Here is a 22,936-nt window from a genome sequence, read left to right as displayed (position 1 = left end):
TGGAGACAGGAGGAGAAGGGTTGTCCATCAGCAAGAGAGAATGGAGGATGCCCAGGGTAGACTGCTGACTTTGGATAGACTCCCTAAATAAGGATCCAGGGTATACACCTGTGTGGCCCAGAGGTAGGAGATACTGATGGAGAAGTAGAGTGAGGACAGACACAAGGGAAGAGGGACGTGGCATCAGCTCTCCTTACCTGCCCACTGTTAGCCAGGTCGTCTACAGACAGAGTAGGATCCAGCCGCAGGGAGAGCCCAAAGTCGCACAGGCAACAGGTCAGGTCGTTCTTCACCAGGATATTGGAGCTCTTAAGGTCCCTGTGCACAATGGGCATCTTGGGCCTCCCGCAGGGGGTGTGGTCACTGTGCAGGTGCGCAATGCCCCGGGAGAGGGAGCTGCCCAGCTTGCGCAGGTCCTCCCAGCTGATGACGTGCCGGGTGAGGTACTCCTGCAGGTTGCCCTTGGCGTGGAAAGCGGTGATCAGCCAGTACTGTTTGCCCAACTCTGTCTTCCGCTCCTCCGCCGTCAGGAACTGGAGGATGTTCTCATGCTTCAGGTTGATGTCGGAGAAGATGTCCTTCTCGGTTTTCCAAGACGCATACTCCTCATAGGGGAAGATCTTGACCGCCACGGTCTCAAACTGCTCCGAAGTGTTCTGCTTCAACTTGGCCTTGTAGACCTCGGCGAAGCGGCCTTTCCCCACCAGGGTGTCCAGCTCGATGGGCAGCAGCTCCGTGTTGTGGTTGATGTTGTTGGCGCACGTGGAGCTGATGTCCGAGCGGTCATCCTCCAGAATGATGGCGCAGTGCTCGCTGAACTCGATGAGCTTCCCGGACTTGCTGGTTTCCCAGGATGGGCTCAGCTTTTGCTGCCGGTGGACGCGGTAACAGTAGAAGGTGATGATGACCGCTATGGCGATTCCCAGCGGTGGCAGGAGGCTGACGCCTGTCACTTGGAAGATGACTAACAGCAGGTCAGGACTGTTGGTGGTATATTCTGATGTGGAAACAAAACAAGGGAGAGAAGGAGTTGAGCTCAGTCCTGAGTGAGTCCTGGTTTCTAGCCTTTCCCCATTAGCATCTGTATAGTGATTGTGGATAATATATTAGGATTTTTTTTTTCCCAGCTATGCTGAAGTACACCTGTCCATTCTTCTCTACCTCTAGCTAGCCACTAAACATCTCCTACTCTTACCCCAAACTTCAGCCTAAATGTCTCTAAGGGAAGTCTAAGAAAATGTAAATGTCTTTTTTTATATATTTTCATAGCACGGTATTCTTTTCATATGTTACATTTCAGCACAATTTAAACCAAATAACTAGGACCTCACTTTTTGGTTTATCTCCATCTTTTTTTCTCTCCCCAACCCCAGCAGACAGGGAACTCCCTGCTGGCAGGGACTTCTTCACTACCACAAATGCCTTTAGCACACAGCAAGTTCTCAATATTGTTGAATAAAGACAAAACATTTACTGAATGCTCACTAAGGTCAAGGCATTGCCAGAGGCATTGGGAATATAAACAGAAGGATAATAGCTCCTGCTTTCACAAAGCTTGCATATAAGGCATCTGGTAAAAAACAAAACAAACAACAACAACAACAACAAAAAAAACCAGAGATAGCCACAGTTCTGACATAGACTTTGCTCATTTCCAGGCTCTAACATGTCCTACTCTGATCAGCATTCAGGCTACCTGGAAACATCAGCTCTGAGCCTATGAGTTGTGCAGAGAGGGGTCTCTAGGGAGAGTCTCTTTGGAAATCCATTACCTCATGTCCACCCATTTTTCTGTTTTCACTGTGCATACATTTCCCCCCCCCCCCCAGTACTGGAGATGGAACCCAGAGCCATGCTCAGGCTATACAAGGATTCTAGCACCATGCTACATCCCCAGCTGTGCACATGCAATTTGCAGTTACATGGAAGAAGAAGAATTAATAGCAACAATGAAAACATTGCTACAAAGTAAGAGAGGATGAACATGGAAATGCTTCCAGTTTTCTTTCTTGGACAAAGAAACAGGCCCCTGTGATTGATGAAGACACTACCAGGTGTCTACTGTGAGTATGACCCTGCCCTCAAGGAGTATCCAGTAGAGGGGTTAAGGCAGGTGTTATGGTTTAGATGTGAGTTGTCCCTGAAAAGCTCATATATGAGACAATGCAAGAAGGTTGAGATTGGGTTGTGAGAGTCCTAATCCAGTCTGTGAATTAATCCTCTGATAGGGATCAACTGAGTGGTAACTGAAGTGGTAGGGTGTGGCTGGAGGTGGTGGGCATTGGGAGGCATAGCTTTGGGGTGTATATTTGCACCTGACAAGTGGAACCCTCCCCCCTCTCTCTGCTTTCTGATCATAATAAGAGATGCTTCCCTCTGCCATACTCTTCCGCCATGATGTTCTACCTCACCTGGAGCCCAAAGGAATGGAGAGGCCTTTTATGGACTGAGACCTCTGACACCATGAGCCCTCAAATAAACTTTTCTTCCCTAAAATTGTTCTGGTCAGATCTTTTAGTCGCAGTGGCAACAGCAACAACAAAAACAAACAAACAAACAAAAAACCTGACTAAAACACAGGTACATGAATGTTGAGCAACATATGACACTGTGGGATGTGAGCTCAATGTGTGGTACAGTCTGTGTGCTGGTGAGGGTTGGAAAAGCTCAGAGACTCATAGAAGGCATGGTGGCAAAGGCTGCTTTTGAGGTGGCCAAGATGGATAGAAACAGTGTTACGTTAAGGAGAAAGGATATATGATCTGTCTGGGGAATTATCCTAGAATTGCTCTGCACAGGGAAATAGAAAGGAAAAACGGTGAGAATGGAGCCAGACTTTATGTTGGAGAAAAGATATGTAATTATTCAATTGACAGTTTTCATTTACTGCAGGTGTCTAAGCAAAAAAACGAGAGAACAACAACAACAACAAAAACCAGTGTCGAGAATATAGTCGAAGTAGAATGGAGACGACCTTAACTTCTCAAAGGGAACCCATCACCTAAATGGTATTTGATACCATTATTTAATGAAATAAAAGCAGAAATGAAGCCAGCACATGTCCATTTAGAATATTCAGGTGTATGATGATACACTACCTGCTCTTAAGATAACTCTAAATGGGAATATCAACTTCCATTGACTATAAATTCTAAGGTCTTATAATCCACTTGATGACACTAAAAACTGGAGAAGTAACCCTAAGATCTCAGAATTAGAGAAACTCAGAGGGAAAACAAATCACAATTTTGGGAAGAGATACATTAATGCACATAAAAGAATGGAAAAGGTATGCAATTTTTTTGATGACCCTTGGGGAGAAAAATGCTCCTGTGGATTTGTTTGGACTGTCCCTGTTTTCCCACAAAGCATGAACTTGGAGAGCAAAATTGCAGAGACAGGTGAAATAACATTCAAGCACAACACAGATTACAACATTTGCTCCTTGAAACTCCATCTCTCTTATCTGAAGCATCCACGGTGGTGCTTGCTTCAAGCACCAGCTTTTTCAATCCTCCATGTCTGTAGCTATATAAAATGCCTTAGATCATAAATTGGTTTGATTATCTGATTTCTCTTCTCTCAGGGTAAATTAAGCTGTACATGAACAATGGCCAGCTCTATTTTGATCACCTGGATATACCCTGAACCTTACGCAGGATAAGCCACTAAATGATACTCAACAAATGTATGTTGTATGGGTGTTATGTAAGAGATTATTCCTCAAATTTCTTAGCTTTCCTAGCAGGATTTGGTAAACTATGTTCCAGGGCCCAGGACCAGTTTTTAATACAGCCCTATGACCTAAGATTTATTTATTCATTTATTTTTTATTTTAAAAAAAGTATTACCCCACACACACACACATACACAAATATACATGTATGGAGTTCCTGCAATAAAATCATATAAGGCCTATAAAGCCTAAACTATTTGCTATTTGGGGAAGGTTGACTTTAGTCCAATATGATATTCTTTTTCACATACAAAGAAATAGAATTAGAAAATTTTAAGTATTAACTGCATAATATTTATATGTGGCTCCATTTCATTAAAGCATGCAAATGAACTACTCATTTATTCTATAATTTATTTTATTTTATAATTCCCAGCCATATGTAAAAAGGATCTCCCTTATTCAGTTCTAATTCTTTTCAGGCTAATAAAAATACAAAAACAGGAATTCCCTGAAGTTTATGTGTGGTATTGACTGAGGAAGGTTCTAGAAATCCCCAGTTCAAAGTCAGAAACCATATTTTTACTTTCCCCTCAAATTTCCTGTGATTTCTTTTTGAAAACCTATGTGTAAAAATCTGTGGGGAGAGGAATTCTTGAAGAACATCTGTCAATCTTGAAACATCAAAGAGGTGGTGAAATACCCTAACAATAGCAAACCAGGCTGGAAGGAAGCCTTGGGATGTGGCTCTATCTAAACAGAACCCACCCACACCCTCTAGCAGTATTAACCCTTGGGCTGCTGCAAGAGAAACCCACAGCTTGTTGGCATCTCACCTAGAGACCAAGAGGAAGCATTTCCTCCTACCAATCCCCAATTACAGAGAAACACATAAACTTTGGCGGTGTGCTGTTTTATACAATATTTACATTTAATTGACAGAAAGCCACTGTGAGGGAGAAAGGGCTATTATTATAAACCCTGTTTCACAGATAGGGAAGATGAAGTTCAGGTAACTACAAATAATTTCCCTAAGATCATCAACTCAGGTAATAGCAAAGCTGACATCTGAAAGGTGCTCTGTTTGATTGGCCAGGGCTCTTAACCTCATGCCATGATGTTCCCTAAGCTTCACACTGTTGAGAGCCAATGAAGGATGACTTTATAGAGCCTCTCAACTTGATAAAGTGGTTTTCTTGATTGGAGGCTGGACTGAGTGCTTTTATAGCTGCTTTGGTGATACTGGCAATCTGTGGACAGGGCATCTAAAAGAGCAGAGTCTGGGTACGTTCTCCTTGGTTCTTAACTAAGAACAACATACAAATATGTATCTTTTCCCTGCTGGGGAGGAAAAGGTTTTCCATGGGGAGAACCCCCCAAATCTTTCTTTTATGAAAGACTATTCCATTGCCTATCACACAGTAGGGCTTAAGACATAATTGTTAAACTACTGGAGTCTTCCACACATAGTCTCTTATTATAGAACATCAAACTAGATAAAGCCCTGGGTGGAATTTCCCTAAGTTTCACAAAAAAAAAAAAAAAAATGAAGTTCAACACTATAATATCCACTCTTCTCGCCTGAGCACTGCGGATAGAATTCAGTGCTTCTGTGAATTTAAATGAGTAAAAGTTACACCTCTAATTTTCTGTAACCTTTAACTAAAATTTAACATTTCCCAATATTAGGTTTACCTATGATTTTGTCACCAATAGAAACCACTGATTTTTATGCCATCTATGTTTATTACAGGTGTCTGGACCTATTGCTTACCTGCATCACTTGGACCTTTCAATATTTTCAGATCTGCTGCCAGTGATCCTGATAAAGCACTACTAAATAAAGACATAATAGAGTATCCAAATTCATTTTTGAAATATTTTGGTCACTGTATTTCAATATAAATTTTTTTTCTTTCAAATCTGAAGAATTATATTTTGTGCATTTGAAAACAGCATTCCAGGAAAGAGTCTGGAGGCTTCAGCCATCTAAGAAGTCCATAGTACACACATACAAAAAGCCAAGTACCTTCGGCAACGTGAAGGCATTTGACTCTGGTCTCTCTGCCAGGCTTGCCTCAGAGCAGATTTTGAGATTCATCCGTTTCTCTGGGAAGTTAGTAGCTTCTGCCAATGGTAGATCTCCCTGGTTTGCTGAGTGTGTTCCGCCGGAGCAACTACATCATCAGCCAGAGCTTGTGTCAAGTGTGAAGGGAGCTCTGTAGTGGACTGGGAAGCCCTCTTTCAAATTCTTCTCACGATAATAAAGATAAGTAAAGCAGCATGTGCTTTATGGGACCAGAAACTGAGTGGTTCATCATATAAACATCATCTCACATTACTTCCCTAGCAACCCTACAAGTTATGCTGTTACCCCATTTTACAGGGGAGGGTATTGAGTTTGGATGCTGCTGCAATATCCTTACCAAAGTAAAATTCTTAACAAAGTAAATATTCCTACCAAGTAAAAGCTTCTCCCTAGTAGATGCTCAATACATAAATGAATGCTGTCCTTTTAAATCTGTAATTAACATAATAACTAGAGACAGGAAGTTCCTCCTTCCCCTTAGCCTATCTCTCTTTAGCACAGTTTCCTTCTTTGGGTCTTGGCCAATTACCTATATATTCTGTTACTTTTGGGGAATATGTTGGTGTGTGAACATCTTTATAATTAAGACATTCATGACAAGAAATCTCTCTGCTTCTCCCATGACATTCATTAGTATACCAAGGGACTGACATGAGCAGAAAACCATCTCCTAGTGTCTTGGTGATATTTGGCTCCAAACACATTTATTGTGGAAAATTTGCCAAAGTTGCTCAACTATTAAAGCAAGAGTGCACTTCTCAAAGTCATTCATGTTCCTTTGGTTTTTATCAAGACATATTAACTAATCCACTTAGGCTTTTTTGCTGTGTTTGCCTTGTTTAGTTTTTTTTTTTTTTTTCAATAAGTGATTTTTATTTAGAAGCATTTATTTAGAACCATTAAAGAGGTTAGAATCTTTTGGAAACTTGTATCAGACTGGGTCATAATAAGGAACTTAAAGGAGTCTGGGAGCAACCTGTGCATGGATGTGCACCCTTGCTTAAGTTAGAAGACAACTTGTTTACTTTTCAGTCACACCAGAGGAAAGTGTGCCATGGGATTTCCCCTTGAGGTTTCTGTCCATTTTTTTTTCTTTTAATTTTCTTTCTTCTTCTTCTTCTTTTTTTTTTTTTAATAGCATGCTAACATTTATCTTTTAGAGACCAAAAAGAAAGTGAGGAAACAAAAGGAATTTGACATTTGTCTTTCAAAAAAATATTTATTTATTAAGGGTCTGACATTGGCAGATGGGTCCTTATTTGCGACTAAGCCTGGCCTCTCTGTGTGGGACACTCGTGGTTGGAAATTTTCAGTTATTCAATAGTCCTGCGGGTGCATTGCTAGGGAGACGGTGGCGTGATGTGGGAAAAAAACAAAGGCTCTGAAGATATTCAGACCAGCCAGGCAGCTGTTGAGTGAATCACTCTAACTTTTCATTTCTTACCCCTAAAAGGAGACTAATACTTGGAAAGAGGATTCTGAGAACAATTATATATTTGAAGTTCCTGACAAAGAGCCGGTGCTTACAAACAAACAACAGCACAGAGTTCCCTCTTCCTCTTTCTCAACTCTTAAGGGTATTTGAAAGCCCAGGAACAAGGTTCCTTAGCCCAGGGGCAAGGCATGACCTCCATTAATTACTATTCTGATTTCTCTCTTGTAAAAAATATTTTAGATTTTTTTTATGCAGAAAAGTACATAAAATGAGTATCTAGAATAAGTGAATTATTATAAGGTAAATGCTTGTTACCAATGGTCAGGTCAAAAAATATGATTGCCAGCCACCTCAGAAGTCCCTTCATGTTCCCCAGCCAATCAGACACCTCCCTGCCTCCCTCCCTCCAAGAGTAACTACCATTTCTAACTTTTATAGTTATCATTCCCTTGAGTTTTTAAACCAATGGCTTTATCATCCAAGCGTGTATCTCCAATTTCCTTAGTAATAATATCTCAGAACACACATGTAGAGTTTGTTTTTTGTAGGATTATGTTTAAAAAAAATCCCACAATAAGACACCAGTAAAATCCTTACAAAAATATTTAATCACAATATAATCGAGTAAGAAACATCAGACAAATCCAGAACGTGCCTCTATAAAAATAAACTGCCTAGCCTGTTCAAAGTCAATGTCATAGAAAAAAAGCACACTAAGGAGGCAAAAACAATCAAATTTATTGTGTGGCCCTTGACTGGATTCTGAATTTAACTGACAACAAAGACATGTAGCTCTGAAGAAATGGGAATATGGACTATAATATATATGTGTCCGTATATGATATACATGTATGTGTCTATGAGTGACATGCACACACACAAACGTATATACACTCTTATGTACACACATACACACAGAAAAAGAAAAGGAAAAAAAGAAACTCCAAGTTATGACACTACATATATATGGTTTACATGGGTGGAGTTCAAAGCTCTTACCACCATCTTCTGCATCTCTAAATATTTTGTTATTCAAAGTATGGTCCCAGGACCAGAGGCACCATCAGCTGAGAACCTAGTGGACATGTTGAATCTCAGCACTGTATTAAAAGTTCTACTAAATCAGAATCTGCAACTAAAAGTTCCTAGGTGATTCATTTACACATTAAAGCTTCAGAAGTACTGTTTGAGCCAAAAATAGAGTTAAGTTCCTTGGTATTCTGCCAGTTCCTTGATGCTCTGCCACAGAGACGCTTCCCTCTCACAAAGAACTTTTTAGTGGAATTGTTTGCAAAGTGCTGGTACAACTATATTCAGTAGTAGGCAATAAAAAATGGTCCATGAGAATTTTCTAGTCAATTAACTAGCGGAGAAATGTAGAATGAGATATGATTCCCCATTCATCATCTCAATAAAAAGAAAACAAATTCAAGCAAACAATAAAAATCATTTTAATTAAGCAACAGGACAGAAAGCTCACTGGGCATACAGAATTTAATTTAACTCCCAGTATATTGGCAGTACTGTTAAACTTTCTGGACAGCCTGAGAATATTTTTTCCCTAAATGATGGAAGAAGGCTTCTCCCCATGTGATAGTTTCATTCCAGTTGTATGTATTTCAAAATTCATTTATTCCCCCTACCACATAGCCTCCTTTGTATTATTCTCTTCTTGACTCTCACCTCAATAAATGAATCTTACATGTAGACTAATCCGTACCACAACCTCTCCTAGACTATTCATGAGAGGTAGAGGTAAAAAAATGGTTGAAATATTTCTATAGAGGGACCCTGCCCCTTTATGCTGAACTGGGATAAAGGCTAGACATTAGGATATTAAAAAAAAAAAAAAAAAGGCCAAATGTTTTCTCTGGCAAGCAGATGCTGATCCATAAAGGGGGTGGGGTGTAGGGAGGGAAGAATGAAGGAACTTTGGATTGGGCAGAGGGGAGTGAGGAGGGAGGGGGGTATGGGTGTGGGAAGGACGATGGAATGAGACCGACATTATTACCTTATATATGTGCATGATTACATGACCACTGTGACTGCACCATGCACAGCCAGAGGAATGAGAAGTTGTGCTCCATTTGTGTACAATGTGTCAAAATGCATTCTACTGTCATGTACAGCTATTTTAGAACAAATTTTTAAAAGTAAAAGAAAGACAAAGCCTTGTGAGAAAATTAAAACACACACACACACACACACACACACACACGCACACATATATTTCTGTACTTGTACTTTTTTTGTCATCATGCTGCTGATCTCCAAAAGAAAAAAAAAAAGACAACAAAATAATTCCTTGTTTTATGAGATGAGCGCTATTAACCTCCTATTGGACATTAAATCCCTCTCTGGAAATGATTTCTTTTTCAAGCTGACCATCCCTCTTTCAATTCATTTTTCCAAAAGATACATTTATCAGACTCTAAATTCTGACAAATTCACCTAAAATCTTCCTCCTGAGTATGTATCATCCAATAAATGCTAAGATCCTTTTTTATATATAAAGTCATCTGTTCTCTGAAACTCTTCTTGCTCTCCATGATTCCCCATGCTGTGTCTTGCTCAACCCAACTACAATACCTGGAACTACTCTGAGCAGCAAAGACTACCACAGTATTACGCCTCCTCTTCCCATGAGCACAGTTTAGGACAAATGATGATTTGCTTTCTCTGTTATTTTGTTTTGATGCTTTTGACCAGAGCATCCTGAATTGAGAATAACCTTAGATCACCTCTAAACCCCTGGGTCTTGATCACCTGAACAGATAGTTAGTGAGCCAGCTGATAACCGCTCCTCTGCGATGGATCCTTTGGACCTACGTGTCTGATTTTATATCTGCCTGAGGTTTCAGGAAACTGGTCATTTCAGGAAGCTAAAACCCTGATTCTGTCTTTGTTGGTTTTGGCACCCCTTCTACTACGCTTTGTGTTGTTCCTTGGATTTTTATAGATCCTTGCTACTTCTGTTGCTGTGATTTTAGAAGGAGGTAAACCAGAGGGCCTACAGGATTCCAGGCTTTGCTCAAGAAATGATGACATGTAGGTTCTTCCATCGGCAGAAAGTCAAGTTTGACATGGGTTATTTGGAGTAGGTTTTTTTTTTTTTTTCCCATTTTCTGCTTTGCGTTCATCGTCTATTAAGTTTGGGTTCTGTTGAGGTCCTCCACCTATCCTGATTACTTAATTCTTTTTCTTGCTGCTTCTCTATGGGACTCTCATGTACTCCAGGAAATCTTATTTTAGGATGTCCTCCAATGGGAGACAAGATTATTTAGAAATGTGTATTAATTATCCCCATTATCAATACTGGATCTCTACAGCACATCTTCATTTTTCTGGTTTTTTACATAAACGACAGTGCCCTGCAGTTCCTTCTCACTGAGCATTTTTACCTCCTAAAACCATGCATGCCGCCTTGCCTTTCCCATTACCACTGTGCCATTGCCAAGGTGGTAGCAACAAACTCTGCCACCCAGCCTTTCAGCCACCTGCTTTGCTTTGATGCATCCTTTAATCAGGGCTCAAACCTCAGATGCCTATTGCTAATAAGGTCCTTGCCCTTGATCTGAACTGAGTGCTTGGAAATTGTTGAAAACACAACTGTCTGGTGTCATAGCATCCTGTTACTGCTGGGGATGGCTTGCACAGGTGTTTTGTTCGTTTGTCTCCTCCTCTCACCTTAGAAGGCTGCCTCTCAGCTCCTTCCTGTGCTGGCTGCCATTCTCTAATTGTTACCATCCCTTTCCAGATTACATGGGGAGCGTGAAGAAAAATATAACAGAGTTTGGTGGAACAAACTTCCTTGAGCCCAGTGGTTTCCAGGGTTGGTCGCATACTGGAATATCTTGGGGTATTAAAAAGAAAACTCCTGATACCAGACTCCAGACCAATTAAGTCAGAAACTGCAGGAGTAAGACCTAGTTAATGAGTCGTTTTTAAAGCTCCTCAGGTGTTTCAGTGTGCAGCCACAGCTGGGAGTGACTTCTCCAGATTGGCAAGAGAAACAACTATTTTGAATCGGATGGGGCCCCGAAAAATGGAAGGAAGGGAAGGTATTCTAATGACTAAATTTCAGATCAATTGTTCTTGATATTGGAACCAACTGTATCTCCTAATGAGGATTAGAAAAGCAACTAGGATTTGTTGCTTTAAAAGTTAGCATTCATTTTTTCTTAAAAAAAAATAGGAATAAATAGGAATGATTACTGATGGTAAAATTGATACTTCACATAATTAGCAACATGCAGGAGTGACTAGTATCAGAAAAGAGCTCCCAAAGGCAAGATGGCCAGATGATCAAGTGGTAGTACATAGAGCCTCTGGAGGTTAGTGCGGGAGGGGAAGTTTCACAGTGTTCAGCCCTGAGTCTTCTTTCCTGCTGGGACACTGGGACTCTAACATAAAAGCAGCAGAAAGAGTCTCAGTAGACCCCTTTGCCATCACCCATGGGTGTGGAGTTTATGGGACACATGGGCCATTACTGGAGACATGGGATTGTAGACCAATCACCTGTCTGGCTGCAATGCCAGCCTCAGGGGTCCAATTGCTTTATAGGCCACTCACATCCAGTGGATGAACTCAAGACTGTCTGTGTCCACAATGGATTCCATTCTGCAGTGATTCATGTCAGAAAGAGGTTCTAGGGTACACACATTCACAACCAACAACCACATCTGGCCTCAGTACATCTCTGTTTACTTTGCGGCTCAGGGAAAATAAATCCACAACAGTGAGTTTCTTTGCTTAAGACACTGCAAATACATTCTAAGCTTCGCTTGACTGAGTCAAAATGCCCTCCTGCACGCACCATCTTTATTATCTCCTTGGCCAAACATGAGCCATTTGAAGGATTCACAGTAGGCTTGGGAGCCAAAGTTTGTTCATATCCAAAAGCTCCTTCAGCTCTGAGTCATCCCCTCAAATAACTGATTTCTTTTCCCAGGGATAAGATGAGTAACTTTAATCCATAATTTTCTTCCACTTCTAACAACTTTTCTCAACCATATTTCCACACCTATTTTTTTTTCTTGTGCATTTAGACCAGAAAGCAAATTCTGGTCTGTATCTCTTAAAATAAAAATGCACAGCTGGCAAGTGACTGTTCTGGAGAGTGAGTGCACGATTCAAAGGCAGCACACCCAGAATCCCCCAGAGGAGCCAACACATGGCGACTTCTTCTCATCTCTTATAGGCAAGAATGAGGAGTTTCCCTGGAGATGTCAGCTCCCTAATGAGAAGGGTGGGCAAACACAAACCAGTATTTAGGAGTCAGGAGACACATTTCTAAGTCTTCCCTTCCTCAGAAAGCAATGCAAGTCATAAAGTGCCGGAGGCACGTGATCGATATCAAGAGTGGGCTTGCTGGATGGTGTGAGGCAATGCCATTAAGGTTGCAATAGGTCCAGGGGGAACCAGCTAGCTGAGATGTTCTGCAAGCAAGTTAAACAGACAGGAAACCGCGCGTCTGATACTGTTAAAAAAAAAAAAAAAAAAAGCATTTGTCTTCCTGCCAGAGTGAGGCTTGCAAACCAGAGAGGCTGTTTTCATTTAAAAGAAATTCTACAACAATGAAACTTTGGGGCCAGGAGAAGTCCTGTCCTCCTCCTTTCTCTCAGCTTCTCAGGTTAGAGGGTATGCATCAACAGGAGAGAGGCTGAAACCCACACAGAGCTTGCAGGTCATCAACAGGATCATTGGGTGACATTTGATGTACATTTGATGGTCTGCGTCCCTTGTTAACCACATAGGTTGAACTTTGAGTCAGAAGTGGTTTCTAGCGTCCTGGTTTCTGAGCTAGTTAGATGCAACTGATAAAATGACTTATAATCCTATCCTGTTCCAAAACAGGAAAAAAAAAAAAAAAGAATCACGTTCAGTTACTAATAGACACAGTAAGAGATAATGGGGGAAAAAGTCAAAATAGGAGCCAAAATTATGACAAGTGGAATGTAAACGCAAGAAAACAGGGAAAAACAAGAAAGAAAGGATGATATTAGTATACAGAATGCATGAGACCGGTTTTTCTAAATGAGGTTGTACTGAAGCAAGGTCACGTTCAATCTTTTACATACTGCCTGTGGCTGCTTTAACAGGAGAGAAGCTGCAATAGGGAATCTGTACTTTGCAGAGTTGGAAATATTTATTATCCAGACTTTTATCAAAGAAGCTTGCTCATCCCTTCTCTCTACCCTCAAAGTAACCCTATGATCAGAAGCAAACAGCTCCTCACAAGGAGAACAATGTTTCCAAGACAGCTAAAAGAAATGTCTCCTGGCTTCCTCCTTATGAAGATAACGATACAATGTGGTGAATAGCATCGTCCACAGCACTCTCTGAGGGGAACACAACACTTTGATTTGCTTAGGATGGATGGCACCTAAACACAACTCCCATGGGAAAAATTCAGGAAGGAGGTGAATACACTCATCTAATAAAAGCCAAAGACAAACCAGGCGTGATGGTGCACATCTGCAATCCCAGAGACTCAGGAGGCTGAGGTGGGAGGATTGCAAGTTCAAGGACAGCCACAGCAACTTAGGGAGGTACTAAATAACTCTGTGAGACCCTGTCTCTAAATAAAATACAAAAAAAGGGCTGGGATGTAGCTCAGTGGTTAAGCACCCTTAGATTCAATCCCTGATACCAAAAAAAAAAAAAAAAAAAAAGCCAAGAAAAGATATTTGAATCTAGTGGAATGATAGTAGCATTTTGCAGCCAAAATTTATCAAATGTGCCAGGTATTCTTCTAAGTTCTCTACCTAAATGAATTCATTTATTTTCACAATAATCCTATTTAAGGTACTTACTATTTTTACCTCCCACTTTTCAGAAGGGAAACGGAAGGGAAGCTGTTCATCTAAAGACCACTCAGCTTGTAAAGGAATGAAGTGGGACTTGAACATGGGATGACCTTGTTTTTAAAAGGAGAAGATACACCACTGTATCTTCTCCAATGGGCATCCTGCTGACCATCATGTAGAATCCTTCCTCCTCATAGACACGTGGCCAGCGGAGGCCTGAGGTCACAATTCTTCCATCAACGTGCCAGAATGTCAATCTGGGCTGCCATTCGGCACACAGAACAGTAGTAGCCTCTTGTGTGAGGTGTGTAGCCTCCCAGAGGCATAAGACTGATAAGAAGACAACACCCTGCCACCACAGGAATGTTCAAGAGTCAGGTGCTCCTTGAAATGGGGACAATCTTCTCTGAGTCTTCTCTGGACCAAGGGAAGGGAACCAACGCTGAGATCCTAGGAAAACCCTGCTCCTCGCCTGAGACTCATTTCTTTGTCAATGAAAAGTCTGGATGAGCTCATTTCAGTGGTTTCATTTCAGCCTAAAAATGTTAGATGACTCTGTAAAACAAGACGCCTGACAATGATCAGCACCGGTAAGTACAACCCAGGGCAGCCCTCATCCCTACAGCGGTTCTCTGAGCTCCGTCTTCCTGGGCCACAGGGATGGTAGCACCTTGCCTTCACTTCAGTTAAGGATGGAGTGAGTGGGCCCCTGGCCTTAATGCCAATCTGCTCAAAGTACAGGATTTGAGTCCAGTACTAATTCCCCTTCCTGCACTCCGCGGTGCTTCTAATTTCTAGAATGAGCTGTTTGGCTCTAAGTTAGGAGGAAAGGTAGGATGGTGGGAAACCTAGTCATTTGGGAACTGGAAGTATCCAGAAATACACCTCATTTAACCCTTTAATTCCCCATGGGGTATATTCTTGCTTTCTGCAGCAGATAAACAAAACCAAACAACTGCAGGGCAAAACAATTCAGCTGAACTCTTTAATACCGCACTATTACTCCTCCAGGGTTAACAAACGGCATCCTTTTAGAACCAATTCGAAACAATACCCTGTACAATACATCTTGAAAACATTCCTAAACGTCTTCCAGCTTTGGGACATACAGAGGGCAATCCCACAGGTAAACAAACACAAACATGACTATAGACACAAAAGACGTTTACGAAGTCTGAAAAAATGTTCAATATCGCTAATCATCAAGGAACTGCAAATCAAAACCTCAATGACATATCACCTCACCCCAGTTAGAATGGCAATTAGCAAAAAGACAAAAACTAACAAATGCTGGCAAGGATGGATCAGGGGAACTCTCAAATACTGGCTGGTGGGAATATAAATTAGTCCAGCTATTATGCAAAACAACATGGAGATGAAGCTCAGTGGTACAGCACTTGCCTAGTATGCACATGGTCTTGGGTTCAATCTCTAGCATGGCAAGAAAAAAAAAGGGGGCAGAGGAATAACAATATGTTTTGAACAACCAATAATAAAAAATTTTTTAAAAAGTTATCAGTTTTACATAAACTAGTACTACATATTTTTCCAAGAAGCTTCAATCAAATATGTATCTAAAGTTTCAGGTAACTGACTGTAAATAAAGACAAACGTACAAGAAAAAAAAATGGAAATAGAACTACCAGTTATATCTCCCAAAGTACTGAAATTAGAGACATCTGCACCCATTTGTTGATAGCAGCACTATTCACAATAGCCAAGACATGGAATCAACCTAGGTGTCCACTGATGGATGAACAGATAAGGAAAATGTGTTATCTATACACTTATGGTTAAGGAAAATGTGTTATCTATACACTTATGTTAAGGAAAATGTGTTATCTATACATAATGGAATACTATGCAACTAAAAAAGAATAAAATCCTGTCATTTGCAGTAACACAGATGGCACTGAAGGACATTGTATTCAGTGCAATAGGTCAGACACAAAATGACAAATGCCAAGTCTTCTTACTTATGTGTGGAAACTAAAGTGTTGGTCTCATAGAAGTGGAAAACAGGAAGAATGGTTGCCCAGAAGGGAATAGAGAGAGTAGATGATTAACCGGAAGAGGGGTGCAATTAAATAGAACAGCTTCTTTCTAATGTTCCATGGTACAGCAGGGTAATTATATTTGTACAATAATTAATTGAATATTTCAAAATAGCTAGTAGAGAGGATTTTTCACGACACAAAGATGTGATAAATGTCTGTGGGGATATGTGAATTAGACATTGCACATTATGTACATGTGTTGAAATGTCACACTGTACCCCATAAATATGTACAATTACTATGCATAGATTCAAAATAAACATATTTTTAAAATGTTTACAGATAACAGGTCTCAGATGTACCCAGATCTACGCTAGAACAACACTTGTGGAGTACATAAAAAAGACCTGCACATCACTAGAGAGTTCTGGGACATGAGAAAACTGAGTAAAGAATACTTAGCTCATTTCAAAATGACCACATGTAAGGTCAAATTTATTCCTCTTCAGGGAGTTTGTAGCATGAAATTAACAAGAGTCACGTCTCTGGTTTCATCCTTCCTAGGCAAGTTCACAACAGTACCTCTCCCACTTCAGTGTGCTAACAGAATACAAGGCCCTTGTCTTAGGGTCTATGATGATACTAAAGGCCCAGGAGGCCCTGAGGTTGAGGCTCCCCCTGACTCTGCAGCTGCTGGTCTGCAGGCCTTCTGAACAGCAAGGGTCACCACCAAGCTGGAAGAGGTGTGTCCTTTGGCATGAAGTGCTCCCCTGCCCAGGTTGCAACAAGGTAAGGCAGGAAACCTCTACTTTGTGCCAGCTACAGTTCTGGGTGCTCCTGTGCATCATTTCCTTGAATCTACACAACCTCTGGATGCCATTATCAGCACTGGCTGGCCAGCAGGGGAGTGGACACTCAAAGAAAAGGCCACATGGCCCTGAGCTAGCTTTCCACTGAAATAAAGAAGAGGGGATGACTCCCTTTGGAAAGTAGAGAACTGCGATTACTCTAATCACTGATCTGAAAGGCACTTGTGAGTTGTTCCAGTTTTATTTAGCTGCTTCCTGCTGTGATTCTGAATCAAAACAGGAACAACGTGCCTAATTTGTAATATTATCCAACAATGTCAGGGATGTGGTTAGCTTTGATTAGAAATCCTAGACTCAGCATGCTCCTCTTGCCTCTGTGAAGGCATGTGGAGAAAAAAGAGAAACTGGATGAAGCAGGGATTAAAACAAAGCAAACCCCCTCCAAAATGCTGGTGCTGCGGTACCTTGGTGTCTGAATGCTCTGCTTGCACGGCTTGGGCAAATCCAACCATAAACTTCAATGCTGAAATAGACCTACGGCCTACACAGGCCCCTGGCTTCCTGCTTTCAGACAAGTCCCAAGTCCCTCCGTAAAAAAAGACACAGATGACATTAACAGCTAAGGGACAATGACTGCTTACCCTGTGCCAGGTACTGCTGTAAGAACTTTCTATTAATATATTCAATTCTCACAGCAACACCTCTGGCCCCTTTTGAATGTCCATTCTACAGATAAGAGGACTGAGGCACGATCGTGGCATGTCACCGTATGAACAGCACAGCTAAGAAGCAATAGAATAGGCCCTAAATCTAGGACACCTGCCTCCAGCTATCACTCCTGACCATTGTACTAGACTGTTTCTCTTTTACCTAAAATCACACAAACCATCTCCTTACCCAGAGTCCTTCAAATTAAGTGATTTTACCACACTGAAGAAATCACTTATGAAATGAATAAAACAATAATCGTATTTGACTCTGCAAGGTTCAGTGGGAGATCAATACCCACAACTGGTCTTTGCAAAGTGGCTGTGTCATTTGCAAGTAAACAGGGCAACTCTTTGCTCAGGATTTCTTTCCTCTTCCACATTCCTATGCAGGACTCCGGTTCTCCTGCCTAACAGGTGTTATCTGCTTGACAGCCAACAGCAGACCATTAGTAATGATCAATCCAGACACCTTCTCTTCTAATACGAATGTCATATTTTAGTGAGTATGGGGGTTGACTCTAAATAGTCTTTTGGCAAGAGGGAATCTTCAGAGACCAGAAAGGAGAAGGGACTTTTAGCTGAGTAGTTGTGAAGAGAAGACTCCCCCACCTGCTTTAGTGATTCTTCTTCTCCTGACTGTCTCCTCTTGAGCCACCGTAGAGAGGAACCACCAGGTACAGCACAAGTACCCACTGGGGGATTGCAATGGTAAAAGGTGGCATCTTGTTCCAAGAGAAAACCAGCAAGATCTCCTTAAACTCCTTTATCCTAGAACAATGGTTTGCAAACTCAAGAAAATGAACAACACCTTTATGTAATCTGTTCCTTCTACTTAAGTTTAGTATATGCAGCATGTGAAGGAGAGCTACCGTGTGTGTGTGTGTGTGTGTGTGTGTGTGTGTGTGTGTGTGTGTGTTATTTGCTTGTTTTCCTAGACCCAACTTAGGTGTCTAGAGGCAGAGGACCACAACAACATCTTGTCATCAGAGGCTGGGGTGTACCCCTGGTGCCCATTCTTCAGAAGATTTAAGTCATGGCTCCTTGGTTAAGTATTTTAATTGGAAGTCAGAAAATACAGGAAGGAAGCAAAATACATTTTAAAAATAAGAACAAAAATCCCAGTGGTAACTGTAAAAGGGCATGAGGAAATGTACTGTATTGTGAGTCACAGAAATGTTCCCTATCTTGATTGTGGCAGCAGTTACACAGCTGCATACATTTACCGTAGTTCAGCAACTCCACTGTCTGAAAGGGTGAATTTTATGTTATGTAAATTATATACCAATGAATTTGACTTTTAAAAACATCTCAGTGATATGCTTTGCCACATTCGGGGATTTATCCATAATTCCATGCAGAAAAATCTCACTGGAAGAATGGATGATCAACTACTAACAATGGCTCCCAGGCAACAGGAGATCAGGGGATAAACCCAAAGGAAGGCTTGCTTTGCCTGTCCATATCCTATTTGGTAGCATTTGATTTTTTTTTTGTCATGTAAATGTATTATCTGACTAGAAAACAGAGAAAAAAGATACAGAGAGATAAAGGAAGGAAGAGAGAGGAGGGGAGGAAATGGAGGAAAGAAGAAAAACTCTCATAGGCTTTAGTGCCACCCATAGCCACCTTAGCTTAGCTACCCCGTAGCTATCTGATCCTGGACAAAGTGTTGAACATTTTAAGCTGTGCAATAAGGTCGAGTCCTGGGAAGGCTTCTACCCCACACAGTAAAAGGGTGTTTTCTCTGAGTAGTAGCTATCATTAAGAGCAGCAACAAAAATTAAAATCTACATTTAAGAAGAAATTATTGGGGCTTAACTATTTTCCCTTACATATTTAAGAAAATAAGTAAGGTCAGCTGCCTCTCAATATCCATGAGGGGTTGGTTTTAGGACCCCTGTGGATACCCAAATCCTCCAATGCTCAGGTCTCTCATATAAAATAGTATAGTATTTGCATTTAACCTAAACACATCCTTCCGTATTTTCATCAGCTCTGGATTACTAGAATACCTAACAGGAGTTACTACGTTGTTGTGCTCTATTGTTTAGGGAACAATGACAAGAAAAATATGTCTGTGTATATTAAGGATGGACACAATATATATATATATATTTTTTTTTTAACATTATCAGCCCATGGTTGGTTGACTCCATGGATGTAAGACCCACAGAGACAGAATTCTGACTCTAATTAATTTTTGTTCTTTGGCCACAGATCCAAAATCAGGCAACAAGCACAAAGTACTAAGCTACCAATAACACAGTGCGATGTACTCCACAGCTTCTGTGTTTATCACCTTGTTCCACGTGGTGTGGAGAAATAAAAATTGCTTGTGGAGTTTTCACTTCTCCGTGATGTATAAAGAAGTGGCAGTGGTAACAAGAGGAGAGATGGTACTCCTGATACCTGCTCTTTTAGGCAAGGGGAGAAATATACCAACACAGAGAAGAGAGATGTTTACAAAGCATCTCCACCCCACCCCCACCCCGGAGCACTGCAGACTCTGAAATCACCCAGACATCTGAGTCACCTGCTGTTAGGGCTCTTGTGGGTCCTACAATGCGAAATTGACTTTATGCTGATTCTCTCACCTCAAAAGGAAAGAAAGATCAGTCTGATAATGAATAAGAAGGAAAATATGAACGAATGCCTATGATCCTTATCTGAGTTGAATGAAATACACTGAAAACTACAGTCACTGCTATCCAAAGGGCTTATTGTAAAATACATATCCACCTTACAGGACATTTATCAACTTTTGTCCTTCTGGATGAAATAAACTCTCCCACTGTGAACATGCCAATATGCAGAAGGAGAGAAAAATTTTTTAGATGGCAATAAACTTGCCTGAATTTCCTAGGCTTGGCCTGGCTTTCTTTCAAAAGGAAGTGGACGCATCAAGCCAGGATAGTGTGATTGTCATCTGTTCACCTCTTCCCTCATGACTCAAATCACATAGAAACAGAAGAAAAATTATAAGATGAGAAAACATGTAGGAGGAGTGATTTTGGTGAATGTTGTGCTGATAAGATGATTATTCCGATTTTAGGGCACTGAGTCATTGACATAGGTGGACAGCTAAACAGAAAGAGAGGGACACTGCAGCAGGCAAAGGACACACAAAACGAAAGAGCTGGACATTCAGAGCTGCTGGGTCCCACACACAAAGCATGAGAATATGTCTTTCTCCAAGTCAGGTGGCGTGTACTTTCCAAAAACCAATGTTTATAATTGAATCAAGCCTACTTTCATCTAAACTAACATTTCCACTAAGAATTTACTTCCTAAAATCAAGAGAATATTATTTTCACTATCAGGCTGACAAAAGTAAAAGACTTATTAATGTCCAGGGCTGGAGAGGGTGCATAGAAATCCATATGCTCAAATATCTCTTTTGGGAAAGAATAATTTGACAGCAGTTATCTATATTTTAAAATGTGCATACGTTCTGATCCTGAAATTTCACATCTAACAAGCTGTTTTATCAAATTATTAGCACAAATGTACAGTTTTTTTTTTCTTTTTACAAAGAAACCTGATGCAACATTAAACAGAAAACCGGAAATACCTAAACCATCTTCCAAAAGGGGAATGGTTAGGTTGGTCACAGAAGATGACCACAGATTATGGAATTCTAGATAACAATTAGAAGATATGAAATATATTTATATGTACTGCTTTGTCTAGAAGGGAGCGTGAAAGTGGTTGATAAAAATAATATAAAATTTTTTAATCACGTATTTGAACTAAAGATAGTTGAAATGGATGGACAGATGGATGAACAGATGGAAGGACGGAGAGATGGATGAATGGACGGAAGTAGGGAAGAAGGGAAAGAGGGTGTAGGAAGAGACAGGAAAGAAGGAGAGCCAATAGGAATGAATAATAGAGATGTTTGCATACAGCAAACTGTCAATATAGATCAACTGTTGGTTTGGAAGTGAGGGGAATGAGGAAAATGTGCTTTGATCTTTAATTGTCACACACTGTTGGATTGTTTGGATTTTAGATAAGAAACACATACTGTATTTGTAATGAAAAAATATCAAACTTTCTTTTAAGTTCAGGAGCTAGTTTGTGTTCTTTTCAAGTTGAGTGAATGCTGAACTTCAAAGATGGAGGCTTATGTCTAGACTCTCCCTGGCTTCTTGGGCAAAACTTTGAGTCATTATTTTCCCACTGTATTCCAATTCTTCTGTTAAATGGGACCAATGACAAGACCTGTTAGACAAATCCCGGGGATGGCACATTAAAGGCTTCAGTCAATTCAAAGAAACCCTCTCCCAATACCACTACTGCCAAGTGTCCAATACCGCTCTTCAAATCTCTAGAATGGTAGTTCTCAGATTTCATCTAAAACAGAGTGTCTAACTCGGTAGTCTGGGGTGGCACCTTAGAATTGGCATTTCAGACAAATTCCCAGTTGACGCTGCTGCTGCTGCTGCTGCAGTTCCAGGGAGCACACATTGAGAACTACTGAACTGGAGGAAGGAAATTATCTGCCAAAGACAAACGATCATGTGGACCTTCTAAAGCAGCTCCCACCCGACGAATGGGCTCATGATCTATTTGGCACAAACCCACTCTCCAGCATCAGCCTCAGGGATTCAAGGAGCCCATGCAGAGCCTTAAGAGAAGAAAACTCACCTTCCGAGAAGATGATGTGGTCGTTGCACTCATCAGAGCTACAGGAGCACATGAAGAAAGTCTCGCCAAGCACTTTTTTTTCCTTCATAATACACTTTGGAGAAGCAGCATCTTCCAGAATGAATCCATGGTAGGTGAGCTTAGGGTCGTGGCAAACCGTCTCTAGTGTTATGTTCTCATCATTCTTCCTCCTGGTGTGTAGCAGTTTGTTGGATAGGAGTGGAGAGAGAGAATGAATGAATGAATGAATGAATGAATGAATATGGTCTCTGGACAGAAAAGCAATCTGGTCTTTACAATGGCCACTGGTTCCTGTTCTCCACCATTAGTAGGCTCTCCCTTAATCTCCTTTATTTATTCCATTCTTGCCTGTTTTTTCCTTGCTTATGCTCAGAACCCACTTATGAGTATAAACATGACGGCTTCCTTAGGGACTGTCTTGCCGGAGAATATTACACATTAATTCCCAATTGAATCATTAAAGGGGAAGGCACAGGAAAGCATACAATTCCTTAGGTATACTCAGGATAATTTTAAACCTTCCACCCAGATTGTACTGCAGGGCTCCCATCACACCCCTAGTTCATGTGACAGAATCAGGGCCTGTCCAGCTATATGGTTTTCAGAAAGGATGCCAGGAAAGTGGTGGTAGATTCTCTTTTTTCTTTGCTGGGCCACAGGGCACTCTGTGTGAGAGGCACAGTCCATGTCAGCAGCTGGTTCTGCCAACAAAAGGAAAAAAAAAAAAAAAAACAGTGCAG

The 22,936-nt window shown here is 40.9% G+C and overlaps 1 protein-coding gene across 2 annotated transcripts in view; it reads right to left on the bottom strand.

Moving 5' to 3' along the window:
* The window catches only part of Tgfbr2 (transforming growth factor beta receptor 2), an 84,165-nt gene that overhangs the window by 21,214 nt on the left and 40,015 nt on the right, over window positions 1–22,936 (bottom strand). For both annotated transcript variants that reach the window (XM_026405944.2, XM_026405951.2), the window contains 2 exons: window positions 22,176–22,366; window positions 198–997 (listed from right to left, as the gene is read on the bottom strand). In XM_026405944.2, coding sequence (XP_026261729.1) covers window positions 198–997; window positions 22,176–22,366 — 991 coding nt within the window. The remainder of the gene's footprint in view (window positions 1–197; window positions 998–22,175; window positions 22,367–22,936) is intronic.

Source organism: Urocitellus parryii, chromosome 3 (genome assembly GCF_045843805.1).
Source record: "Urocitellus parryii isolate mUroPar1 chromosome 3, mUroPar1.hap1, whole genome shotgun sequence".
NCBI classification, from domain to species: Eukaryota; Metazoa; Chordata; class Mammalia; order Rodentia; family Sciuridae; genus Urocitellus; species Urocitellus parryii.
Note: the sequence above shows the minus strand (reverse complement) of the source record. Positions and strands in the feature narration are given on the sequence as shown.